At 34.7% G+C, this 24,707-nt stretch overlaps 3 protein-coding genes across 4 annotated transcripts; 1 reads left to right on the top strand and 2 right to left on the bottom strand.

Moving 5' to 3' along the window:
- Positions 1–8,237: 8,237 nt before the first annotated feature.
- Positions 8,238–12,447, bottom strand: LOC142163338 (uncharacterized). Its single transcript, XM_075220612.1, has 4 exons — positions 12,194–12,447; positions 10,178–11,103; positions 8,623–9,097; positions 8,238–8,352 (listed from the first exon to the last, which is right to left on the bottom strand). Exons 1-4 carry the CDS (start codon positions 12,445–12,447, stop codon positions 8,238–8,240), a joined length of 1,770 nt encoding a protein of 589 aa, XP_075076713.1.
- A 7,167-nt stretch (positions 12,448–19,614) lies between these two features.
- Positions 19,615–21,663, top strand: LOC107826192 (ubiquitin-ribosomal protein eL40 fusion protein). 2 transcript variants are annotated; one of them, XR_012694236.1, is made up of 5 exons: positions 19,615–19,840; positions 19,929–20,015; positions 20,100–20,202; positions 21,185–21,356; positions 21,440–21,663. XR_012694236.1 is itself a non-coding variant. In XM_075219693.1 (5 exons), exons 1-5 carry the CDS (start codon positions 19,738–19,740, stop codon positions 21,464–21,466), a joined length of 387 nt encoding a protein of 128 aa, XP_075075794.1. In that variant the 5' UTR covers positions 19,615–19,737; the 3' UTR covers positions 21,467–21,663. The 2 variants fall into 2 exon arrangements, 1 of the variants encoding a protein (XP_075075794.1); XM_075219693.1 differs by having other exon boundaries at positions 21,290–21,356.
- A 1,051-nt stretch (positions 21,664–22,714) lies between these two features.
- On the bottom strand, positions 22,715–24,469 carry LOC107826191 (homeobox-leucine zipper protein ATHB-12). The gene is made up of 2 exons (XM_016653145.2): positions 23,737–24,469; positions 22,715–23,390 (listed from the first exon to the last, which is right to left on the bottom strand). Exons 1-2 carry the CDS (start codon positions 24,061–24,063, stop codon positions 23,037–23,039), a joined length of 681 nt encoding a protein of 226 aa, XP_016508631.1. The 5' UTR covers positions 24,064–24,469; the 3' UTR covers positions 22,715–23,036.
- Positions 24,470–24,707: the final 238 nt, after the last annotated feature.

The following is a 24,707-nucleotide window of genomic DNA, read 5'->3' as shown; positions in this document are numbered from 1 at the left end:
CTTTTCTTATAAATTTAGCACCATTGTTTTGCTTTGATATATTTGGGATGATTATTTTAGTTGTTTGAAGAGGTATATCAAATCTAAAGTGAGTGGCCTCATAATAAAATCGTTGCTAGTACACCATTTGTTATTATTGCTAACAATATCATGCCTTTTGATTTGACATTTGCAAGTAATGCATGAAATAGAAATATTATTTCGATTTCACCGGAGGCATCTACAAAGGATAATCCCGCTATACCATAGTAGACTCTTTAAAATATAGTCTTGAAAACTTGTTCTTGTTTAGGATTTAGCTTTGATTGTGCTTTAACAGATAGTTGTATGGCCGCTTGATTCTTAATACGATACTAACCTTTTTTACTTTATGATATGATTTTTTCAGATCTCTAACGCTCTTTTTATGTAATAAATTTATGTACCCTAAGATCTTTTTTTAATTTTAAAAATAATTTTACTCATATGATGAATTTAAAAAATAATTGAATTGGATTCTATTGCTAAACAATTGATTGAAAGATATAATTATTTGGTCTTAATATAAAAAATAATTTTTTTATGTTAACTCAGATTCTTACTATTAGTTCATCTCTTATTTTTAAGATTTAATCTTAATTATAAGTTTATCCACCAAAAAATTTATTTTCAAGGAGTAAAAAGATCGATCTGACATTCTATTTTTAGATCTTTATGTTTGTAGAATGATTAGTGGTATTGACTCTTACAAACTATTTTTCATTCTCTTTCTCACACATTTATAATCTTAAATATTTTCTTAGTTGTTATTTAATAATTAGGTATATTTTTCTATATTATACGAAAAATTAATTAAAAAGTACATTATTTGAGTAGAAAAATAGTTCAAATATAATATAAAAATATATTATGGGGATATGTTTTCTCAATTTTAACGCTTTATGCAATCTATTTAATGTTACTTTTATTTTTTCTTGGTATTGGATATTATGGAGTGGTAATGTACTGCAAATATGAGGATTCTTATGAAATTGATTTTATTAAACTTTCCTACATATTTTTAATAAGAATTTAATAGATAAAATTTTGTTAATTTTAAAGTCTTAAATATTAAAAAAAATTAACATAGAAGGTCTTGTAGTCCAAAAAATAAAGAGGTTATTTTAGTTACGTCATTTATCTATGAGTTCTTCTATTTAATATTTTAGGACTATTTTGGTCGATTAATATTGTATTCTTATTTTTTTAATAATACAGGCTCTCCCTTTTCTAAATGAATTTGGACAATATAATACATTCTCAAATTAAATTAGTAAATAGGACAATATAATATATTTTCAAATTAAATTAGTAATTGAAAATTTTAAGAAGTATATCCTAAAAGTAACTAAAACTAATAGGATTACATAACTAAAAATATGTCTGTAATCATGTAGGATTCCTAATGTGTAGTATTATGTCCTAAAACTAATAGGATTATACAAGGCTAATATTTAGAATTTCGGTTACGCCCTTTTATTGTGAGTTATTATGCTTAATATTATAAGGTTATTTTTGTAAACCAACATTGTATTTATGCTTTTATAATAATATAGATATAGATTGTAGTTAGTATATTAAGGATATTGTAGTTATGGAAAGATTTAAACTCCTAAATATTAGTAGTTCTTACATAATTCAAATAAAGAAAGTTTTAATAGTTAAAATTTTAGTTAATTTAAAAGTCCTAAAAATTTGGAAAATAATAAGATGACAATGACTATTTTGTCTAGTGTAAACTTTATTTTAAAGGGGTAAAAAAGACGAACGACATTTTGCTAAGGGTCTTCGTGCTTTCAATATAGTATAGTGTATATATATATATATATAATCCCCTTTTCTTTTTTTAATTTTCAATCTCTGTATTCCAGCACTTGTCCTTCTTCAATCCCGTTCCCCTCCATTGTCTTTCTCCTTCTTCCTCATTCTCTCATCCCTTTCTTCTTCGCAGATCTGCTTCTCTTATTTTATTTTATTTTTAAGATTTTTCTTCAAATAAGTTGAGTAGGATTATTTTTTTAAAAGGAAGATAATTGTACAAAAATCCGGGGCATGAACCATTCTCAAATGTATTTGAGAAATATAGAGAAAGGACACCGAAAAGTAACGATAATAATAATACTGCAATAATATTATTTGTGAGCGAAAATACTCCAACTGGCTTGAGTTGTGCGGGGCACTGTCTTAAGAAACTATTTCAGCAGTGTGAAATGTTTCTCCAGGATTAAACAAGCTTACCTCTATTTTATTTAGAGGATACAGGAATCAGCAAAATTAAATATTATACAAATCCAGCTAGTAGGAAAAAAAAGGAAGAACAACTAATGTGTAATGTTAATTAAATATTATAGAAAAGAAATTAGAAGGAAGAAGAGAGAGACGTATGAGAAGGATTTCTGATGATTAAAATTGGCTTGAGGGAAGACCCTTTTATAGGAGAAAAGCTTAAGGCTTTTCTTGCCATTTGTCAAGTATGATTGTCAAGACTTGCATGCATCTTACCATATGGATGGAAATTTGTCCACTTTACTTGCATATATCTTACCACATGGATGGATATTTATCCACCTTTTTGGAAATATCACAACAGTTCCCCCACATATTTTAAAAAAAATCATAAAAAAGGAGTAAGGTTTGCTGGATTTGTATGGTCCAAATGCAATAAGTTTGGTATCTTCTGGACTATGTGTGAGCACGTGATTTTTGCCTTACGAAAACTATTCCAAAATAAATCAAAAATAAAATAAATTTCTTTTACTGTGTAATTTTTGAATTTGCGTGGTGTTTGTTAAATATTTGTCTTATGTACGTAAATGTTTACGTTGTCATAATAAAATGAAAAATAAAATAAAAATATATGTTGCATGCATATCTAGGATTTAATTATGCATTTAATAATTGATTCAAAAAATAAAATCACAAAAATATGTGTCTGTTCTAGTTTTAATATTTCACTGTGTGATTAATGTTTGGTCTGTGTGTTAAACAATTGTTAAAAGGTAATTAATATTTTTAGAAGGGTAATTTTTGTTTTTATAATTTTAATTAAGATTTTAATGATTAATAATAAAATTAGAAAATAAAAATACAAGTTGTAAAATGAAACTCGGACCTGGATTAAAATCCAGGCCCAAATCGAGTTACCCCACCCCCACAGCCCAATCCAAACAGCCCAGATCCGGTCTTATTCAAACGAGTCAAAACGACAGCGTTTGGTCGTAGTTTATCAGTGGCCGTTGGATCAAAGCCAACCAACGGCTGAGATCCCCCGAACCTAACCCGTAATCATTACCCGATCCGATACCCGGTTCAACCCATGACCCCGAACTTCAACCAAACGACAACGTTTGGTTAAGTGGATTGATCTCAACCGTGCATCTTAATTGATCCAACGGATGAGATCAATCCACCCCACCCCTATATAAGGCCCAAACCCCTACCCCGGCCCCTAACTGAACACCCCCCTCCTCTCTACTGTTCATCATCCCTTCCGAAACCAAACCCCTAACCCTAGCCGCCCTAACATCCCATCGCCTGAAACCCGGCGGCATCAACGCCGCCGGTCACCAAAATAACACCCTAGAACCCCCTGAACATCCTCTATCCAGATATGCTAGCCACTTGGCTCGAATCTTCCTGAAGGTTCTCGAATCTTCATTTGAAGATTCGAGCCAAGCTCAGATCTAAACTAAACAGCCCCAAATCGACACCATAGCTTCCCCTAACCACCCTAGGTATGGATCTATTGTTTGTTTGGTTCGAATCCCCTCAGAACTCTTCGAATCTTCTTTTGAAGGTTCAGACCAAACAAGAACTTACCCAGATTTCTTCTAAACTAACACCAAATCACCCCTAGGTTTCCCTCACCCTCGTGTCATTGTTGGTTCCCCTCGAATCTGACCAGAAATGGTTAAGTCCCAAATCGAATCTTCAGGAACCCTAGAAATACCAGACTTTTGGATTCTGCCTGAATTAAATAAAGATTGAGGTTTAATCAACCTTAGTCGAAGTATTTTCAGTGGAAAATACTTCGACTAAGGTCTGTTTGATTTCAAACAAAGTCCGAATCCAAGTTGAGTTCGAGTCGGAATGAATTTGAAGGTTCAGAGGTAATTTTTCTGTTTCTTATGTGTATTCTACGTGTATTCTATGTTTGTTTCATTAGTCTGTTAATTTTTCATAATTTTCTAGTCAATTTTGTTATACTGTCTCCTACCCGTCTACTTGATTCTAAATGTGAATTGTTTCTGTTGATTGTGATTATGTACAATGTGTGTAATCGACTCGATTAAGTTCGTCGATTAGTTGTATTGTGAATCTTGTTTCTGAAAATGTTGACTGAAGCAACCTATTTCGGATGGATTATTTTGTTGTAATCAGTTGTTTCTTATTTGATAATCAGTTTGATTAATACTCGTTAATTAAGTCATCTTTGTTTATAGTTCAATAAAATCCATCAAATGGATGTTGTATGTGTGTTGATTTCTGAGCATTAAGTTTCAGGGCATTGTCAGTATATTGACAGTTTGATCCTAACTCAATGTTGAAGTTCTGTTTAAATTGTTATGTTGAATTCAGTGTGATTTTACAAATGTTGATTAGATGTAATTGTGTTAGAAGGTTACATTCTTAATTAGGATTCAGTCCAAAACTTTAGGATTGGTTGTAGCTGTCTTAAATCAGATTAATAATCAGGTTTGAACAGATTTTAAAAAATCTGTATTGTTAGATTTTAAGTTTGACAGCAGTAATAATAGTAATCACAGTAGGATTTCTGAGGGTATTTCTGGGACAGAATAGTGAGGGTAATATGATAGCATAGTGGGCTGAAAGTGGAATGTTAATGGCTATAGTTTAAGATAATAATGGGGAACAAAGGGTAATGAGGCTGCTTAAAATCAGGATAAGATCACTTAAAGTATTAAAAAGCAGTTTTAATGGAACTTTCTGATTTTTAAAGAAGAAAGGGGGTCCAGCCAGCACTTAAAAAGATAGGACCAGACCTGTATAAGTACAGGAGGCCATCGGATTTGAAAAAAAATATATAGGAAGAGATTGAGAGATTTGAGGATCAGATTTTAAAGCAGATTTTAAGAGGGAATTGAGAGAGAGAAATAAGTTTTCAGACAGAATTTTAGAGGTCAATTTTCAGAGAGATTTAAGGAGATTTAGATCAGATTTTGAGAGAGAATTTAAGAAAAATACACCTAGAATGAGATAAAAGAAAAAATTAAGCAGAAAATCAGATTCCTCTCGGAATCTGAAGAGGAAGAAGAAACAGAAAAGAAACCAAAAGAGAGTATTCGCACACACACACACACACAGATACAACAGCAGAAACAGAAAAATCAGAAAAATAGGGATTTGAAACAGAAAAGAAACTGAAATCTGAAATATTGCTCTTTCGTTGAATCTGTTCGGATTTATTTGATTCCATTGTTCAGTTAAAATCTGAAATTTCTTTAAGAATACTGTTACTGTGCATCTGGGTTCCTCGGGTCTTATTATTACTCAAATCTGTGGAAATACTGCTATTCTGCTGAATTTGTTACTGCTGCTACTGCTGAAATTTTAACTCCTTCTTCCTTCATTGCCAGGTACATATCTTTTAAACTTATGTTGTGATGGGTTTCAACATGACAATAAATAAAGTTTGAGTTGTAATATTATCTTCTATTCATTTGAGCTCTTTAGCTAAAAATTCAGTTTTGTTTCTTGATCAAATAAGTAGTATATGTTGACAGGATGACTGTAAGTTAAATGTCCTTTATTGAAGTCTGTATAAGTGTTGTAACAAGGTTAATTTCTAAATTTTCATTAAAGTATAGTTATGATTGAATTGTTAAGATAGGGAACATGGCATGAAGTTGGCTATTAGTTAAGTCCTATGACATTGTTAATCAGGTATAGAGTATTCTGAAATATCAAAAAAATGCATGGTTAGTGTATTTCGATTGTTTGGTTGTGGATTAAGGTTAGATGATGTTAGTTGCATTTTGTCCATATATGACGTAGTAGTGATTATGATTATAATCAATAGTCGAAAGTTGCATTAGTATCTTCTGCTATGGTTGCAAATGCCAAAATATGACGAATAATGTTGTATGCAATATCATCTTAGTAAGTCAATTATGTAGATTTGCTCTCTCTCTTAATAACAAATGGCCTAGGAATTTTACAATGTGAATGTTAGTATTTAGCAACGGTTCACATAAATTGAGAATCAAATCGGTTAGATTATATATATCTTACGTTCAACCATAAGCAGAATTAACAAAATAATTAGGCCTATTAGATTAAAAGCAAACATATGAGAATAAGATGAGATGTACAAGTACAAATTGCAACACTTTATATCAATGACAATTAGAAATAGAATTTGCACTAAATAAATAATGAAAAATTGTTCAAAAAAAAAAAAATACTTCTTCCCTTCATACATCATTTTTGTTAGTTTCATATACAATTCATTCTTTGGCATATATATATATGTTGTATTTGCTAAAAATCATATTTTATTCTTTTCTTCGAATTTGAATAGTGTGGATGGATATAATTTATACTCGGAAATTATAGTCGACGGGCAATATTTAATAAATTGTGAATTCTTTTAAAAGAATTTAAAGGCATCCCCTAAATGTGAATTTTTCAGGAATTTCATATAAAAATGTGTAGATATAATAAACAGTTTTGTGGAAAATCCATAATATTATTACAAAAAAATTCTGCGCAATTAGGGATGCGTTCGCGTACCCTGACTATATTTTTAAAAAGCAAATTCGGATTATGCGTACGCGCAATTTCGAGCGAATATTTAAGAAAAGGATTTTTCCAAGGATGTTAAAATAATTTCGTATAACCCGAGATGTGTAGTTCATTGTCTAAATACAAGGGTGATGATGTTCCTGATTTTATTTTAAATTTCGAACATATGATTTTTTAATAAAAACTATAACATGGATAATTTTATTGTGTACACGTATGCGTGGCACGATCCTCTGTAATTATAAAAGGTATATAATACGAATATACGTACGCGTAATTCGTCATAAACAATAAACGGAAGCGGTGACAAAATCCTGCAATATATATGTAAAAATCAAGATAAGCCAAGAATAAAAACAGTTAAGCGACCGTGCTAGAACCACGGAGTTCGGAAATGCCTAACACCTTCTTCCGGATTAATAGAATTCCTTACTCAGGATTTCTGGTTCGCAGAATAATAAACAGAGTCATATTCTCCTCGATTCAGGGATTAAAATTGGTGACTTGGGACGCCTTAAAATTCCCAAGTGGCGACTCTGAAACAAACAAACAAATCCCGTTTCGACTGTCCTTTAATTGGAGAAAACTCCTTGCACCCCCGCGGGCGCGGTAAAAAGGAGGTGCGACACTATGAACCAAACTTAGATCAATAAAATTTAACTCGCAGAATTACTGGTGAAATATAATATTTCTATGAACCAATAACTCTTATTATAAGTCAGAGATTTTATCAATCACATTTCGACCCCCGGTAATTTTGCAGTTCAACGCGGTTTTGCGCCCAATAGGCCATGCACGTGCCTGGTTATTCATAAGAGCTCTAGAGACTAGGCCAAAATCTCATAGGAGCGGCCCACGCCACTCTCATATAGGTGAATTCATCAAGTGTATACTGCTTTTAAATACACCATTCATAAGGACTATAAATTTCATTAAGAGTTATAACTCAGTCTCTCAATTAGTAGGAGTCAAGCACTCTCTTTTAGTGCATCAGTGCCAATATTGACTTGTTATTACCCATATGAACCTACTTCATGGGATCTCCAATCACATAGGTTGGGTTACCATCTCTATTGACAACATGTCGGCCTTAACCCCATCTCTTTTGAGGTTTGAAGAATTAATTTTCTTCCTGCGGGTTTAGTCAGAGGATCGTCCAAATTTATCTCTGACTTCACATAGTCAATGGAAATTATTCCATCTCTCAACAGCTATTTTATGACATCATGTCTCAATTTCATGTGTCTACTTTTACAATAATAAGATTTATTCTTTGCAATGGCTATTGCCGCTTGACAATCACAATGCATAGTCATATGAGGCAATACGTCCTTTGTTAAAGGGATATTAGCTAAGAAGTTTCTTAGCCACTCAGCCTCAGAACCAGCTAACTCTAGAGCTACAAACTCTGATTCCATAGTCGATCTAGCAATGATCATTTGTTTAGCTGATTTTCACGATATTGCACCACCACCAAGGGTGAATACATAACCATTAGTGGATTTTGTCTCATCTGAATCAGAGATCCAGTTTGCATCACTGTACCCTTCTAAAGTAGAAGGAAATCCACTGTATAGGATACCATAATTCATGGTTCCTCTCAAATATTTCATTAGTCTAGCTAATGTAGATCAATACTCTTTGTTGGGATTATGAGTATATCTACTCAGTCTACACACTGCATAGGCTATATCAGGCCTTGTAAAATTCATTAAATGCATCAAACTCCCAATAATCTGGGCATATTTAGACTAAGCAACTGGGTCACCATTATTCTTTTTCAACTTAGAGTTAGCATCAAAAGGAGTGCTCACAAATGTGACATTAAAATATTCAAACTTCTTAAGAAGTCTCTCAATATAATGTTCTTGTGACAATATTATTCCATCTTCACTCCTTATAACTTTAACTCCCAATATTGTATTTACTTCACCCATATCTTTCATATCAGAATTAGCAGACAGAAATAATTTTGTACTTTGCACAATATTTAAATTTGTACCAAATATAAGCATGTCATCAACATACATACATATTATCACATAATCATTGTCTACCACTTTAGTATAAACACATTTATCCACCTCAACTGAAGAAAAACTGTCACTCAGTAAGACTTGTTCAAATTTCTCATACCACTGCTTAGGAGCTTGTTTAAGGCCATAAAGAGATTTAATTAATTTACAAACTTTATTTTCTTGTCCAGGAATGACACAACCTTCAGGTTGAACCATATAAATCTCTTCTTCTAAATCACTATTTAGAAAAACAGTTTTCACATCCATTTGGTGGATAAAAAGCTTACAGATTGAAGCTAAGGCAATTAAAATTCGAATAGAAGAAATCCTAGTCACTGGTGCAAATGTTTCAAAATAATCTATATTTTATTTTTGAGAAAAACCTTTTGCTACTAACCGAGCTTTATATTTATCTAAAGATCCATTAGGATTAAATTTCTTTTTGAAAATTCATTTACAACCACTAGGCTTTGCACCAGGAGGTAAATCAGTTAAAATTCATGTATTATTTTTCTTAGTAGAATCAATTTCAACTTTTATTGCCTCTTTCCAATATTTAGCATCTGAAGAAGATATAGCTTCAAAATAATTTGATGGTTCATTATCGACAAGAAAAGTTTGAAAATCATTTCCATATGAAAAATATTCTTTCCTAGGCCTTTTACTCCTTCTCAATTCCTCATTAGAGGTAATTTCACTATTTATTTCAACAGGTATATGGAAAATTTTATTAGATAGTGGAAAAATATGTTCAAAGAATTCTGCATTCTTTGTCTCAATTATAGTATTGCAATCAAGCACATCACTTTTTAAAACAAGAAATCTATATGCTGCACTATGTTCAGCATATCCAATAAGCATGCAATCAGTAGTTTTAGAACCTATTTTTCTCTTTTTAGGTTCAGGCAAAAGAACTTTAGCAAGACACCCCCACACTTTTAAATATTTCAAGTTAGGTTTATAGCCCCTCCATAATTCATACGGAGTTTTGCCAGTTATTCTATGTGGTATTCTATTTTGTAAGTGACATGATAAAATAGCTTCACCCCATAAGTTATCAGGAGCATTAGAACTAACTAACATAGAGTTCATCATCTCTTTCAATGTTCTGTTTTTCCTTTCAGCTACTCCATTTGACTCAGGTGAATAAGGCGGAGTTATTTCATGAATTATTCCATTCTTTTCACAAAAATCATTTAAAGATAAATATTCTCCACCTCTATCTGATCTAATTCTCTTGATTTTTATACTAAGTTGATTTTCAACCTCAGTTTTATAAGAAATAAAAGCATTAAATGCATCATCTTTATTTCTAAGTAAATACAACTGAGTATATCTAGAAAAATCATCAATAAAAATCACATAATATCTTTTACCACCTCTAGTTATAGTCTGCTTCAAGTCGCCTAAATCAGTGTGAATTAAAGATAACAATTCAGTTTCTCTATTTACGGAAAAACAGGTTTTTCTGGTACTTTTGGCTTCAGCACATATTTCACACTTGTCAATATTATTTGAGTCTAAATTAGATATTAATCCGAGTGACTGCATTTTCTTTATATATGTGATATTAATGTGTCCTAATCTAGCATGCCATAAAGAGATAGACTCAACCATATAAGCAGAAGCAGATACATTTCCATTGATAGCATTAGAAATATTAAGTACAAATAGTCCTTGGTTACAATAGCCTTTTCCTACAAACACATTATTTTTGGTCATTATGATCTTATCAGATTCAAATGACACTTTGACTCTGGCTCTTCCCAATAAGGATACAGAGATCAAGTTTGCCCTCATAGTAGGAACATGCAGTACATCAACAAGGGCTAATGTTTTTCCCGAAGTGAGTTTCAGGAGAACTTTACCCTTACCCAAGACTTTGGTAGTACTTGAGTCTCCAAGGTAGACTTCTTCTCTATCATCCTCTACAGGAGTATAAGAGAAAAATGCTTCTCGATTTGCACAAATGTGCCGAGTAGCCCTAGAGTCTATCACCCATTCGTTTGCATGTGCTACAATGTTTACTTGAGAAATGACAGCTGTAATAATATCACCTCCTTCAGCTAAGTTAGCCTTAGGAGTATTAGTTTTTTCTTCGTCATTTCTTGCTCTGTACTTGCACTGTGAGGCATGATGGCATGGTTTTCCACAAACAAAACAAGAGCCCTTTTTTCTTTTAAGGTTAGGATTTTTAGGCTTGCAACCTTGAGACTTATTCTCGTACCTTTTGTGGTTGTTGCTGCTGCATTGCACTAAGTTTGCTTTGAGAGCTGTCATCCTAGCTTTGGCAGATTCTTTTCTGTTGGAATCTTCAATTAGGATGTGGGTCACAATTTTCTTAATGGTGAAATTTTTCTGTTTGTGCTTTAAGTTATTTTTATAGTCACTCCATGAGTTAGACAACTTCTCAATTAGAACTCCAGCTAGATCTGTTAAATGGGTCGACTCGACCCGAACCCGTTGACTCTTGACCCATGGGTCCTAAACCGGGCCGGTCCGGTTCACTTTCTTATAGGGGTCGATCCTGATTTGACCCATTAACCAAACACATATTGACCCGACCCGCACCCATAACCCGTAATCCCTTAACCCGGGCCCTAATGGGCCGAATTCAATTTAATTAAAAAAAGTTAAAAACTAATAAATGATAAAAATTTCAAACTTTATACATATATACGAACTTGAAATTACTACATGTCCTTCAAGCCGGTTAGAATAAAAATGAAAGAAAAATCATACTTTAATAACATTAAGGCTTGAGAAACATAAGAAATTCGACTATTTCTATAACTAATAGTCTAAACTATATGGAATTCGTCTATTTCGACAAGACGTCTCATAGTGTCTGGTACTATATTCTTTCTTCAATGTTTGGATTCAATTTTTTACCACTTTTCTGAATATATACGTGTGTGAGCTGGTCCGGGCCGGTTGACCTGTGGGTCAGCAACCGGTTCCGGTCCGGTTCAGTGGGTCAAAATATTATAGCCCGGCTCAGGCCCCTTAAATTAATGGATTGGTCCGGTTAGGATTTCGTGGGTTATGGGCCGGTTAAGGGGTCAATTTTAATGGGTTATGTGGGTCGGTTCGTGGGTCGACCCGGCCCATTTGACAGGTCTAACTCCAGCAGCAAACTTCTCTAGTAAAGACATCCCCTCGGCCTTCAAGTCTTCTAACAATTTTTGAAATTCGGTGACTTGTACGTTCATCTCTTTATAATCTCTCATCTGCCACTGATAAAATTTTCCTACTACAAATTTTTGTTTTATAGCATTTTCAACAGTGAATTTTTTAATTACAGCTTCCTAGATAGCTTTTGCTTCTTTATAAATGCAATACACATTAAACAGTTCATTAGAAATAGTTTGCAATATTGTATGACGGCATACCTTGTTGACATATTGCCATGATTCCAGTCTGCACTAGGTTGTGGATGCAGCAGTGCATGTGCAACACCATGGATATCAAGTAGTGAGAAAATACGTTCTTGCCAACGTTTGAAATTTTCATTAGCGAAAATTTCAATATTTGACACATCTGGAAATGGCCTGGCATATTGCAGTGCAACTGGGGCTGGAGCAGCGGATGTAACGCCAATATTGGCGGTATCAGTAGTATTTTCAGCATCAGTGTTATCTGCCATAGTTTTTTAGATTGTAGAGAAATGACACCGAAAAGTAACAATAATAATAATACTGCAATAATATTATTTGTAAGCGGAAATACACCAATTGGCTTGAGTCGTGCTGGACACTGTCCTAAGAAATTATTTCAGCAGCGTGAAATGTTTCTCCAAGATTAAACAGGCTTATCTCTATTTTATTTAGAGGATACAGGAATCAACAAAATTAAATATTATACAAATCCAGCTAGTAGGAAAAAAAGGAAGTAACAACTAATGTGTAATATTAATTAAATATTATAGAAAAGGAATTAGAAGGAAGAAGAGAGAGACGTATGAGAAGGATTTCTAATGGTTGAAATTGGCTTAAGGGAAGACCCTTTTATAGACAAAAAAAGTTTAAGGCTTTTCTTGCCATTTGTCAAGTTTCTTGCAATTTGTCAAGTCTCTTGCCATTTGTCAAGTATGATTGTCAAGACTTGCATGCATCTTGCCACATGGATGGACATTCGTCCACTTTACTTGCATGCGTCTTGCCACATGGATGGACATTTGTTCACCTTTTTTGAAATATCACAACAAGAAATGCTTCAAGGTTCCCATCCATGATTCATAAAAAGAAAAACCTTTTTTTGGTCTATTTTTTAGCATGTCACTTTATTAATATTCTTTTAACAAAATTAAATAAAACAAGCTTTAGCAACAAATTAATCTAACCCGAGCATACAAATTTTGGAATAAAATAGACTGCGACTCTAGCTTCTCTCCTATTAGTATTCTTATTAGCCATAGAATCAGGTATTCAAGCTATTTAGCCATAAAATATAATATATTACACAGGTGAAGAACAAGAGATCAATGGTGTCGGGATACTTGCGGCCGAATTCGTGGTAGGCGCGAAAAAAAGAAGAAGTTTTTGTGGAGGAGATAAATGGATGAGGTGTGTGGGATGGTTTCTTGTGTGAAAGTTTTGTGGAGGAGATAAATAGATGAGGTGTGTGGGATGGTTTCTAGTGTGAAAGTTATTATTATTGAGGAGCTTTAGTTGTTAATCAGGATTAATTAGTGTAAAAATATAAGAAAAAAAGAAAAATTATCAATTAAAAAAGAAAAAAACTAAAATGTGATGATGATGTGGCTTGCGAGTGTATAACACCTCTAGCATGAGATTGGTATAATATGCTTCAGGGTGGCATTAGTTTTACTCTGATCTAGAATAAGGGGTTAATGGAACTCCCGTGAAATTTAAGTGTACAACTGATTTTTTTTGGACAAGATTAAGAGGCAACTTATGTATTTTCTTAAAATAAAATGATGTATACGTTTAAGGATGATAATGGTGTTGCGGAAGCCAAATGTATATAGTGTGAATAAGTCACAATTACTATACCAAAAATTATGACAACCACCAAATAATAAATAAGATAATAAAGCAACAATAAAAGGAACACCAAAATTTACGAGGTTCGGCAAATTTTGCCTACTCCTCGGACACAACCAATATTTTATTCCACTCCAAAAATACAAGTGAAATAATACTAAAGAGAGAAGATACAAATGCCTTAAGTAGATAAGAAGGCAAATGAGAGGTGTGTTTAAATCCTAAACATTAGGCCTCCTTTTATAGGAAAAATATCACTACCAAATGGCTAACCCACCGATGTGGGATTTGCCAAATTCAACAAATCTCCACCTTGGCAAAATTCCACATCTTCAATTTTTCTCTCAATAACAAATTTTGGTTATATCTTTATCTTCAATCTTCAGTGTTCAACAATGTTGATCAAATCCAAACAATGTTGAAACTTGATCGCAGTTATCACCTTTGTCAGCATATCAGCAGGATTCTCTATAGTAGGAATTTTCTTCACCGTGACTCCACCTTCTTCTATGATTTCTCGTACGAAATGATACCGAACATCAATGTGCTTCGTCTTTGCATGATAAACTTGGTTCTTCGCTAATCGAATAGCACTTTGACTATCACAAAAAATTGTGATACCTTTTTGTTCAACACCAAGCTCCTTTAGCAATCCTTAAAGCTAAATTGCCTCCTTTACAGCCTCTGTAATAGCCATGTACTCTGCCTCTGTTGTAGACAAAGCAACTGTTGACTGCAAAGTAGACTTCCAACTAACTGGTGCCTTTGCAAAAGTAAACACATAACCAGTAGTTGATCTTCGTTTGTCCAGATCACCCGCAAAATCCGAGTCACAATATCCAATTATAGAGTGATTGCATTCCTGCTCAAAAACTAACCCAACATCTATAGTATTATGAATATACCGTAGAATCCACTTCACAGCTTGCCAATGCTCCTTTCCTGGATTATGCATATATCTGCTAATAACTCCAATAGCTTGTGAAATGTCAGGTCTCGTACAGACCATTGCATACATCAAGCTACCAACAACATTTGTGTATGGTACCTTTGACATATACTCTCGTTCAGCTTCATCTTTTGGCGACATAATAGTACTAAGCTTAAAATGGGGAGCAAGTGGAGTACTAACTAGCTTAGTCTTTTCATCTATGCCAAAACGTTGTAGTATTCTTTTCAAATATTCTTTCTGAGATAAATAGAGTTTCTTTGAACGACTATATCTTATTATCTCCATTCCAAGAATTTTCTTTGCCTCACCCAGATCCTTCATCTCGAACTCCTTCTTCAGTTGAATCTTCAACTTATCAATTTCTTCCGAATTCTTGGAAGCTATCAACATATCATCAACATATAGGAGAAGATATACAAAGGAACCATCTTTAAGCTTGTGCAAATACACACAACGATCGTATTTGCTTCTCTTGTACCCTTGCCGCAACATAAACTCGTCAAATCGCTTGTACCATTGTCTAGAAGATTGTTTTAATCCGTACAACGATTTTTCAAGTTTGCACACCATATTTTCTTTTCCAGCAACTTTGAATCCTTCTGGTTGAGTCATGTAGATTTCCTCCTCCAAGATTCCATGTAAAAATGCAGTTTTTACATCCATCTGAACTAGTTTCAAATCCAACTGTGCTACCAAAGCCAACATAATTCTAATGGAGGAATGTTTTACAACTGGAGAAAATACTTCATTGTAATCAATTCCCTCCTTTTGAGCATATCCTTTGGCCACCAATCTTGCTTTGTAGCGAACATCTACTTGGTTAGGAAATCCTTCCTTCTTTGCAAATATCCATTTGCACCCAATTGCTTTCTTTCCCTTCGGGAGATTGGCCAATCTCCATGTATGATTCTGATGAAGGGACTGTATTTCATCATTCATGGCAATCCTCCACTTATCTTCTTCTGAACTTTGGACAGCATCTTTATAAGTGGTAGGAACATCATCAGCTACAATTGAGGTTGCACAAGCAACTGTCTCTATGAGACGAACATGTTTCGTTATTGTTCTTTTTGGCCTGCTGGTTGCTATTGATTCAAGTTGTTGTTGAGGTTCCTGAGTTGGAATCTCCTCTACTGGCTCTCCTTCCAGAGGGTAATCTTCATTTGTTTCCTCCTCTGCTTCTTGTGTAGGAAAAATAAATCTTCATTTTGTTTGGTATCTTCTATTACCTTATTTACCATAGCAGATTCATCAAAGGTAACATCCCTGCTGAATATTATTTTCTTTGTCATAGGACACCATAAGCGATATCCTTTGACTCTAGAAGTAATTCCCATAAAAATAGCCTTTTTTGCCCTTGGATCCAATTTTGACTCTGTCACATGATAATATGCAGTTGAGCCAAATACGTGCAAAGAGTCATAATCTACAGCAGACTTTCCATACTATTTTTCAAATGGTGTCTTGCCATCAATAGCAGCAGATGGTAGACGATTAATGAGGTGACATGCATATGTAATTGCCTCAGCCCAAAATTCTTTGTCCAAGCCAGCATTGGACAACATACACCGTACCTTCTCCAGCAAGGTCCGGTTCATACGTTCTGCCACTCCATTCTGTTGTGGTGTATGTCTAACAGTGAAGTGTCGGACGATGCCATCATTTTCACAAACCTTATTGAAATGATCATTTTTGTATTCACCTCCATTGTCTGTGCGAATACACTTGATCCTCCGGCCTGTTTGATTCTCTACCATCGTCTTCCATTTGAGAAAAATTCCCAGCACTTCATCTTTGCTTTTCATTGTATACACCCACACTCTTCAGGAAAAATCATCAACAAAGGTTACAAAATAGTGCTTCCCACCCAATGAAGATCTTTTGGAAAGACCCTAAACATCAGAGTGTCCATAATCCAAAATGCCTTTAGTATTATGGATCGCTGTACCAAATTTAACCCTTGTCTGTTTCCCTTTGACACAATGCTCGCAAAACTCCAAGTTGCAAGCCTTTACTCCTTTTAAAAATCCTTGATCTGATAGAGTTTTTAAGGATTTTCCTCCAGCATGTCCCAAGCGCATGTGCCATAGCTTGGTTGCTTCTGCCTCTTTGTCGTCACTGGATGTCACTGTCGCTGTCCCAATAACTGTACTGCCACGATAGCGGTACATATTATTATTCTTCCGATTAGCCTTCATTATCACTAGTGCACCGGAGCATACTTTTATCACTCCATTTTCTGCAATGATTTTGAACCCTTTTGATTCTAGGGCTCCCATAGAGATGAGATTCTTCTTCAAATCCGGTACATATCGAACATCTGTTAATGTTATGATCATTCCATCATAGTTCCTTAATCATATTGAACCAATGTCATATGAGGTAAGAGGGTTGTTATCCGCTGTGTGGATGACTCCATATTCTCCTTATTGAAATTCCACGAACCAGTCCCTGTTGGGACACATATGATAGCTACAAGCCGAGTCCATCAACCATACGTCTGATGATGTTGATGACTATGTTGTAACTAATGAGAAGTCTGAATCATCACAATCAGCTACATTTGAATCCATAATGGCCTTTCTATTGTTATGATTGGCCTTATTCTTCAACTTCGGACAGTCTTTCTTCCAGTGCCCCTTTTCTCGACAAAAGGCACATTCATCTTTGCTGGGTCTGGATCTTGACTTGGATCTTCCCTTTTTGTCCTCGTTTGATTTTGAGGACGACCCCTCACAAATAGTGCTTCTCCTTCTCTGCCCTTCTGTTTTTCTCGCTTTCTTTATTCATAGCTGTACAAAGCCGAACAAACTTCTCTGAGAGAAACTTCGTCATTTCCATGGAGTAGAGTAGTTTCAAGGTGCTCGTACTCATCAGGAAGTGACGCCAACAACATCAAGGCCAAGTTAACATCATCATAAGTTGTATCCATATTTTGCAAATCTTGACCAACTTATTGAAACTGGTGATATGTTCATTCATCATGGTACCAGGAACATAGGTGAAGTGAAACAGTCTTTTCTTCATGTACAATTTATTTTGACTGTTTTTCTTCAAAAAATTATCCTCCAATGCTTTCCATAATTTACTTGCAGAAGTTTCCTTTGTGTATGGATATTTTTGCTCTCTAGCAAGGTAGGATCGAATGGTACCGCAAGCAACACGATTGATAATTTTCCAATCTTCTTCTCCAATAACATCTGGTCTCTTTTCTTCAATGGCAAGATCTAGCCCTTGTTGAAAAAGGACATCTAGAACCTCGCCTTGCCACATCCCAAAATGTCCTGATCCGTAAAAAATTTCTACCGCAAATTTCGCATTTGACACAATTCTTGTCATAAGCGAAGATGCCAACGATGACGTATTATTGACACTTGATGTAGATTCTTCTTGTTTATTGTCTTCCATTTTGACACGAATATTATTTAATAGCTGACGACACAAATCAAGATTATTTCCTTTCTGGTGTGGAAGATCAGACTAAGCTGCAACCACAGAGCATACTAAGACAAAACTTTGACACAATTACCAAGATAAATCTTTTCTGATGTGGAAGATCAGACTATGCTGCAACCACAGAGATAACTTAGACAGTACCTTGGCTCTGATACCAATTGTTGCGGAAGCCAAATGTATATAGTATGAATAAGTCACAACTACTATACCAAAAATTATGACAGCCACCAAATAATAAATAAGACAATAAAGCAACAATAAAAGGAACACCAAAATTTACGAGGTTCGGCCAATTTTGCCTACTCCTCGGACACAACCAATATTTTATTCTACTCCAAAAATACAAGTGAAATAATACTAAAGAGAGAAAATACAAATGCCTTAAGAAGATAAGAAGGCAAATGAGAAGTGTGTTTAAATCCTAAACATTAGGCCTTCTTTTATAGGAAAAATATCACTACCAAATGGCTAACCCACCGATGTGGGATTTGCCAAATTCAACAAATGGGACTTGATAGGTGAGGAGGGGGTGGATAGGCCTTATGTGGGTGCGGGGCAAGTTGAAATAATTTTTTTAAATTAAATGTGGGTGCGGGGCGAATAACGGGTTTCGGGAGCTTTGCTTAAAATTTTAAAACATGCCTTAACAATTTATATTACTAACTTAAATAGTTATGGGTCTTAATCTTTTCTACCTAACAATTTTTTAATTTGATACGCTTAAAACTGATTTATGCTACTTCAAGACAAATAAATATGCAAGTTTTATCAAAGATGAAAGAGAAAAATATTAGAAATATGTTTCCATTGATTTGACACTACCAATTTAGAATAAGATCAAAAATTACCACTTACTTAGAATCAAAATCAAATAAAGAAGAAACAAAATAAATAGCACATAGACCTAGCTAGAATATAGCTAACATTTATGGGTCTTGAATTTATTTTTTTACTGTATTCTAATATTGATGGGTTTTGAATTTATAAAGTTACTATACTCTAACTTTCAGTATCGTGTCTAATTATTATTCAATTAAACTTTAACAATTTTTTGTAACTATATTTACTTAATTTGTTTTAAAAAAATCACTATCTATTTGGAGTTTTATTTTTGTCTGAAAAGAGAAAAGAAGTGAACAAATTCTTAGTATTAAAAATTGATGTTATTTTAGAAGTTAAACTGACGATACAAGTAGCTAATACCATATCCTCGAATTTCAAATACATTATACTTGTGCGTTTCAGCAAAAGTAACAACATAAATTTCGTTTTGTGGGGTCAGGCGGGTTGAAAGCAGAAAAAATGCTATGCGGTGGGGTTAAAAGTTTTGCAAGTTAAGTCTCAACTCACAACCCGTCCTGCCCCGCCCTAAATAGGTACGTTCAAAAAACTCTGGGAGCTATTTGTAATTATGCAATCTGGAGTGGAGGTAAATGAAATTAATGCTTCTCAAAACCCTAAACAGCATCGCTATAAGCTATCTGGTAACGGGATGAAGTGCAAATAGCAAAGAGAACTAAAGATGCAGATCTTCGTGAAAACCTTAACAGGGAAGACCATAACCCTAGAGGTCGAATCGAGTGACACCATTGACAATGTCAAGGCTAAGATTCAGGATAAGGAAGGTATTCACTTGTAATTTTCTCACCTTTTTCTTATCTTTCATAGTAATTGTGAAATAATAAAGCTATCTGATTGATGGGTACTTTATAGGGATTCCACCGGACCAGCAACGTCTGATATTTGCTGGTAAGCAGCTTGAAGATGGCCGTACGCTTGCAGATTATAATATCCAAAAAGGTCCGTGTTGAATGAAATTGGAAACTGAAGTTTTTTTGAACTGTTATTTTATTTTGGTTAATTATATTTCCTAATGAAAAACAGAGTCCACTTTGCATCTTGTGCTGAGGCTTCGAGGTGGGATTATTGAACCGTCTCTTATGGCTTTGGCCCGGAAGTACAACCAGGATAAGATGATCTGCCGCAAGTAAGTTCTCCTGAACAAAAAAAGACTTGATTTCACGTGTTATGTTTACTTTTGGAACGATATTGGCCTGATTTCATGAGAATTGGATATAGGGGATTCATATAGTCTGTTCCACTAGATCCGAAAAATAATTTATCTCAGAAATGTCAAAGCTCTAAGATGGCCGGTTCAAAAATGTTTTTGTGGTGACATACGATTATTTTCGTGTGAGCTCAAGCTTGTTGATAGATTTCGTTTTCTTGTTATCACTTGTAACACATGGTGATTGTCTTTCACCTCTATCTTTCACCTCTATGATGTTATGGTGAAGTTGCATCTTGCACAAGAAAATTAATATCTTTTCGCTGCTGCTTTTATTCTAATTTGCGTGCCCCAGAGCATTGTACTTAGCTAAGAAATTAAGATAATTTACAAAGTTATGTGATGTGGACCGAAGAAGAAACTAGAAAGTGATGATGCTTTGAGGGCATGGCAGAGATAGAAACCTGCCAAATACTACCTTATCAACCACCTACAGATTCCTTAGTATAGCTCTCTGATGTCCTTGTTTGCTTTTTGATCTACTTTTGTGTGTACTATTTTGGTAGACATGATTGGAAGCTATCCTGGCCGAGGTAGTGGCTTGAATATGGCATGCATGACATCTTCTGCTTGTTCTGAGTGACTATCGAACATATCAGTTTTTCTCATTGTCATCTCATGAGGAAGTTGTATGATAATTGCACGACTAAACAAACTTTTGGTGCTAAAATGAAGTCTTTTCCTTTAAATTATTTTTGGGCTCTCTCACTGATCCACACGCTATGATGTTGCATTCTGCTGGGTTAAGTTGCGTGACTAACAAGTTGTCTATTTATTCTTTCTTTGATACGCTCTATGATTTTGCCTTTTATTGGGTTAAGTTGTGTGACTAACGAGTTGTGATCTTTTTATTCTTTCTTTGATGCTCTTGGGTGTATTTATGTGTTTTCTTTTGCTGCAGATGCTATGCCCGTTTGCACCCTCGTGCTGTCAACTGCAGGAAAAAGAAGTTTTTATTCTTTCTTTGATGCTCTTGGGTGTATTTATGTGTTTTCTTTTGCTGCAGATGCTATGCCCGTTTGCACCCTCGTGCTGTCAACTGCAGGAAAAAGAAGTGTGGCCATAGCAACCAGGTATGTTCTTGGTCAATCTTGTGAAACGTTGTGTGTTACTGGACTCTACTAAATGGTCCTTCTGTTTCCTACTTTTATTGCAGTTGAGGCCAAAAAAGAAGATCAAGTAAACAGGTGGTTGCATTTGCTGTCAAGACGATTTATAATTTGGCACTTTTTTGTTTTTTATTTGCTTGTTGACTTTGGTCTGTCCTTCGGCGTCTGTTTCACTATATACATAAATTGTAAAATTTTACCCGTTTGCTTTACTTTTTAATCTACTTAACTGAGTTTGATCGACTGCAAAATAGTTGGTTAGTTCAAGCCATATGCTTTGAAGCTCGTCATCAGTTGCTTCTTTTTCAGTTATAAGCAGCGGTATACATGAAACCACCCGTTTTGACGCTTAACTTAAGTTGATCATAGAATTTCCTTACTTATCAAGTATGCATGGACTAACAACTGTCATTGGAGTGTTTTTTTTTACCAACTACAGTAGTGTTGCCTCTATGCCTTGGCTATATAATCATCCCTATGCACATCCATTGCCTTATGATGGCTGCCTCATGATGAGGCTCATGGTGTGGTTGTCGGCAAAGTCTCACGAGGGCATCAGATAAAAGATGCTTGACTTTCCATGAGAGGCCTCAGATAAAAGATGCTTGACTTTCCAAATGGCAACCACACTTGGGGAGTAACCATTTCTGGCAACATTTTAGCCTGGGGAGGGGGGTACATTGGCTTTTAGACGGCTTTGGATAGAAAGAGATCTAGAAGATGAATAGAAATACTGGGGAAGCTTTTATAAACCATGAACTCACTTGATGCTTTTAACCCCAAATTTTCACCGAAAGAGAAGTAATCTTCCATAACTTAATGCTTGCTGGATCCCATTTCTAGTTCCATTTCTTCAGCAACAATTACAACTGTTTTCCTATTAGATTAAGGCATTCTTTTGCTGCCTCTAGCTCTAAGAATCAGTTTAAAAAGGAAAAGAAAAAGACTCATTTTTCATAGCTTTACGTAATCAGGAGCCAATTTTGACTAATATGGATTTGTGCGGCATAAAGCCCAAGAAAAGGGAAAACTTACCCACCATACAGCTTGGTGGAACTTCATGCGAGTAAAAGGTATATGCAACTCTGTTCCGGTAGTGCTATATGTTAATGTTTGGCTTTTATTTCCTTGATTGCTTGAAGCTTCATTCACTAAACTTTAACTTCCATACAACAGAGTGAAAGGCAATTTGGATACTGAGTATATTCAATTTATTTTATTGTGGTCACACGAAGAAGCCCAATTGACATAGTCTCTTTCTTTTGAAATAAATTACAAGCGATTCATTAACCCCCTCCCCCCCTCACCCAAAAAAAAAAGAAGAAGAAAAGAAGAAGAAGAAGAAAGAAACATCAGTGGAACATTTCAAAAAATAAGGCAAGTATATCCCTTGTTCATGCATCCCGAATCACATGCAAAGCCTTCGCTGTTCATGCTGCTAGTTCTCCTTGCAAATCAATTTTTGGCAAACTCCTTTCGGATTCTCAGCACAATGGAAAAAAGCAACTGGGAAAAAGTTCTTCCTTCTATTCCTGCACACAACCTTGTCTCTAACAATGTGAAAAAAGAAAGAAAAAACTTTTCTATTGATCAAACTTGGGTCACTGCTGATTCCTTTGAAAAGCTTTATTGTATTTGTGGAGTTCAAAATTCCCACCACTTGGAATTGCCACATGACAGGTCGAAGGTACGACCTAGGCCTACGGCACACCAGTGTCCAGGTGATCCTAAGGAACTGTCACCTAATTCTTCCATGTTCCAAAACTCTGGTTCTTCCTTCCATCTGAAATGTTCGATTAATCTTCCTTCTCTGTCATTTTCCACTTCATTAACTTTCTTGCCTTCTACACTTGCATTTAAACAACCAGAGATATTGTCCTTCAACTCTAAGTCAGTACCTCCATTTTCAGAGCATGTGTAGATTTTGCTGTCTAGTGAATCTTGGCCTCTGCTGCAACCAGCATGGTTGTTTTCCAGCTGATCATTTAGTTCCTCTAACTGTTTAAGAATCAAACGTTATTTAAGCATTGATAAGTAAGGAATGACTAATGACTTTGAGAAAACGCAAGAGAGAGAAATTATTCTCTCTATTTTCATTTTATATGATGTATTTTACTTGACACGAACTTTAAAAAATAAAAAGAATTTGATGCATACCAAAAGTAATGTTAGAACTTGTGGTCTTAAACATAATGTCTCTATGGAATGGAAGAGCATAGTATGGAATGTAAAATGAGAAGTTTTGAGTTAAAGAGTATCAGCTATTCTTTTTTAGACCAAAAAAAAGAGAGGAGGAAATAGGGCACGTAAGATGGAAGATAGGGAGCAATAACTAATGAGATACCTGCTTGAGCAAAGATTCCTTTTCTTGCTTCAATGATTGAAATTGCATATTTAGCTTGTCAAATTCCGCTTTGAGTAGTCTGTATTCGTGCTCCATTTGCTTCGATTTCCATCTAGCCCTTCTGTTTTGAAACCAAATAGCTACTTGACGAGGTTGCAGCCCAAGATCTCTTGCCAGCTCAAGCTTCTTCCTTGGTTCAAGCTTTATCTCTTGTTTAAACATGGACTCAAGCAACTTGACTTGTTCATCAGTAAATCTTTTACCATCTTTACTCTTCTTATTTGAAGGTTCAGTGTTCCCGTGTGTTAGAGTATCTTCTGCTTCCATTACTTTGTTTAGTGAAAGTTTTATTTTTTTTGGTTTCAATTGTTTTATCTGACGTGATAAGAGGAGTATTAATTAATGAACTATTTTATTGGAAACTTGCTAAGCAGGTGGCCTTCTATTAATATATATTGCCACCATGCAAGAAATATCTAGCTAGGTAATGTTCAGGAGATTGGGACTTCTGGTTTGTTGGTTAATTTAGGCCAATCGTTTTAGATATCGTGTAATATCTTTTTCCACACTTTCACTTTTGGACATCTCTATCTTTGATCTCTTTTATCCTTCCAATTTGGGGCTACATTCTATTTCTCGGTGCATTTCTTTTGTTAGCTGCCATGGATCTAGAGATTGATAATGAAGAAGACATGCAAATGAATCCACACTTGAGAGAAACAAATCTCTGTTTTTTAGAAGAAGAAAGTAGAAGTGATACAAGTGTATGTTTTCAGAGTGTACAATATGTTCTTATATCTATATAACTAACTTCTAATTACTGTGCTAACTAACTAACCACCTAACTGTAGTTACATAATTAACTTATCAACTTGATTAACTAACTCTAGTCAACAGTCCCCCTCAAGCTGATGGTTTATACACATTCTTCACTCCTAACTGATTCAGCAACTGATCATGTTGCTACTTCC

Source organism: Nicotiana tabacum, chromosome 8 (genome assembly GCF_000715075.1).
Source record: "Nicotiana tabacum cultivar K326 chromosome 8, ASM71507v2, whole genome shotgun sequence".
Classification (NCBI taxonomy): Eukaryota; Viridiplantae; Streptophyta; class Magnoliopsida; order Solanales; family Solanaceae; genus Nicotiana; species Nicotiana tabacum.
This window is presented reverse-complemented; position numbering and strand designations above follow the sequence as displayed.

Bases quoted from the DNA above. Each gene is read 5' to 3' on its own strand.
- LOC142163338 (XM_075220612.1), bottom strand. From the start codon at position 12,447: ATGGCAGATAACACTGATGCTGAAAATACTACTGATACCGCCAATATT. The intron at 9,098-10,177 runs GTAAAAGATATT...TAATTGCCTTAG, and splicing joins GCAGACTATAACTAGAGGTG to CTTCAATCTGTAAGCTTTTT. The intron at 8,353-8,622 runs GTTTGAATATTT...TATCCTATACAG, and splicing joins ATTGAGAGACTTCTTAAGAA to TGGATTTCCTTCTACTTTAG.
- LOC107826192 (XM_075219693.1), top strand. From the start codon at position 19,738: ATGCAGATCTTCGTGAAAACCTTAACAGGGAAGACCATAACCCTAGAG. The intron at 19,841-19,928 runs GTATTCACTTGT...GGTACTTTATAG, and splicing joins TAAGATTCAGGATAAGGAAG to GGATTCCACCGGACCAGCAA. The intron at 20,203-21,289 runs GTAAGTTCTCCT...CTTTTGCTGCAG, and splicing joins GATAAGATGATCTGCCGCAA to ATGCTATGCCCGTTTGCACC.
- LOC107826191 (XM_016653145.2), bottom strand. From the start codon at position 24,063: ATGGAAGCAGAAGATACTCTAACACACGGGAACACTGAACCTTCAAAT. The intron at 23,391-23,736 runs GTATCTCATTAG...ATTCTTAAACAG, and splicing joins AGGAATCTTTGCTCAAGCAG to TTAGAGGAACTAAATGATCA.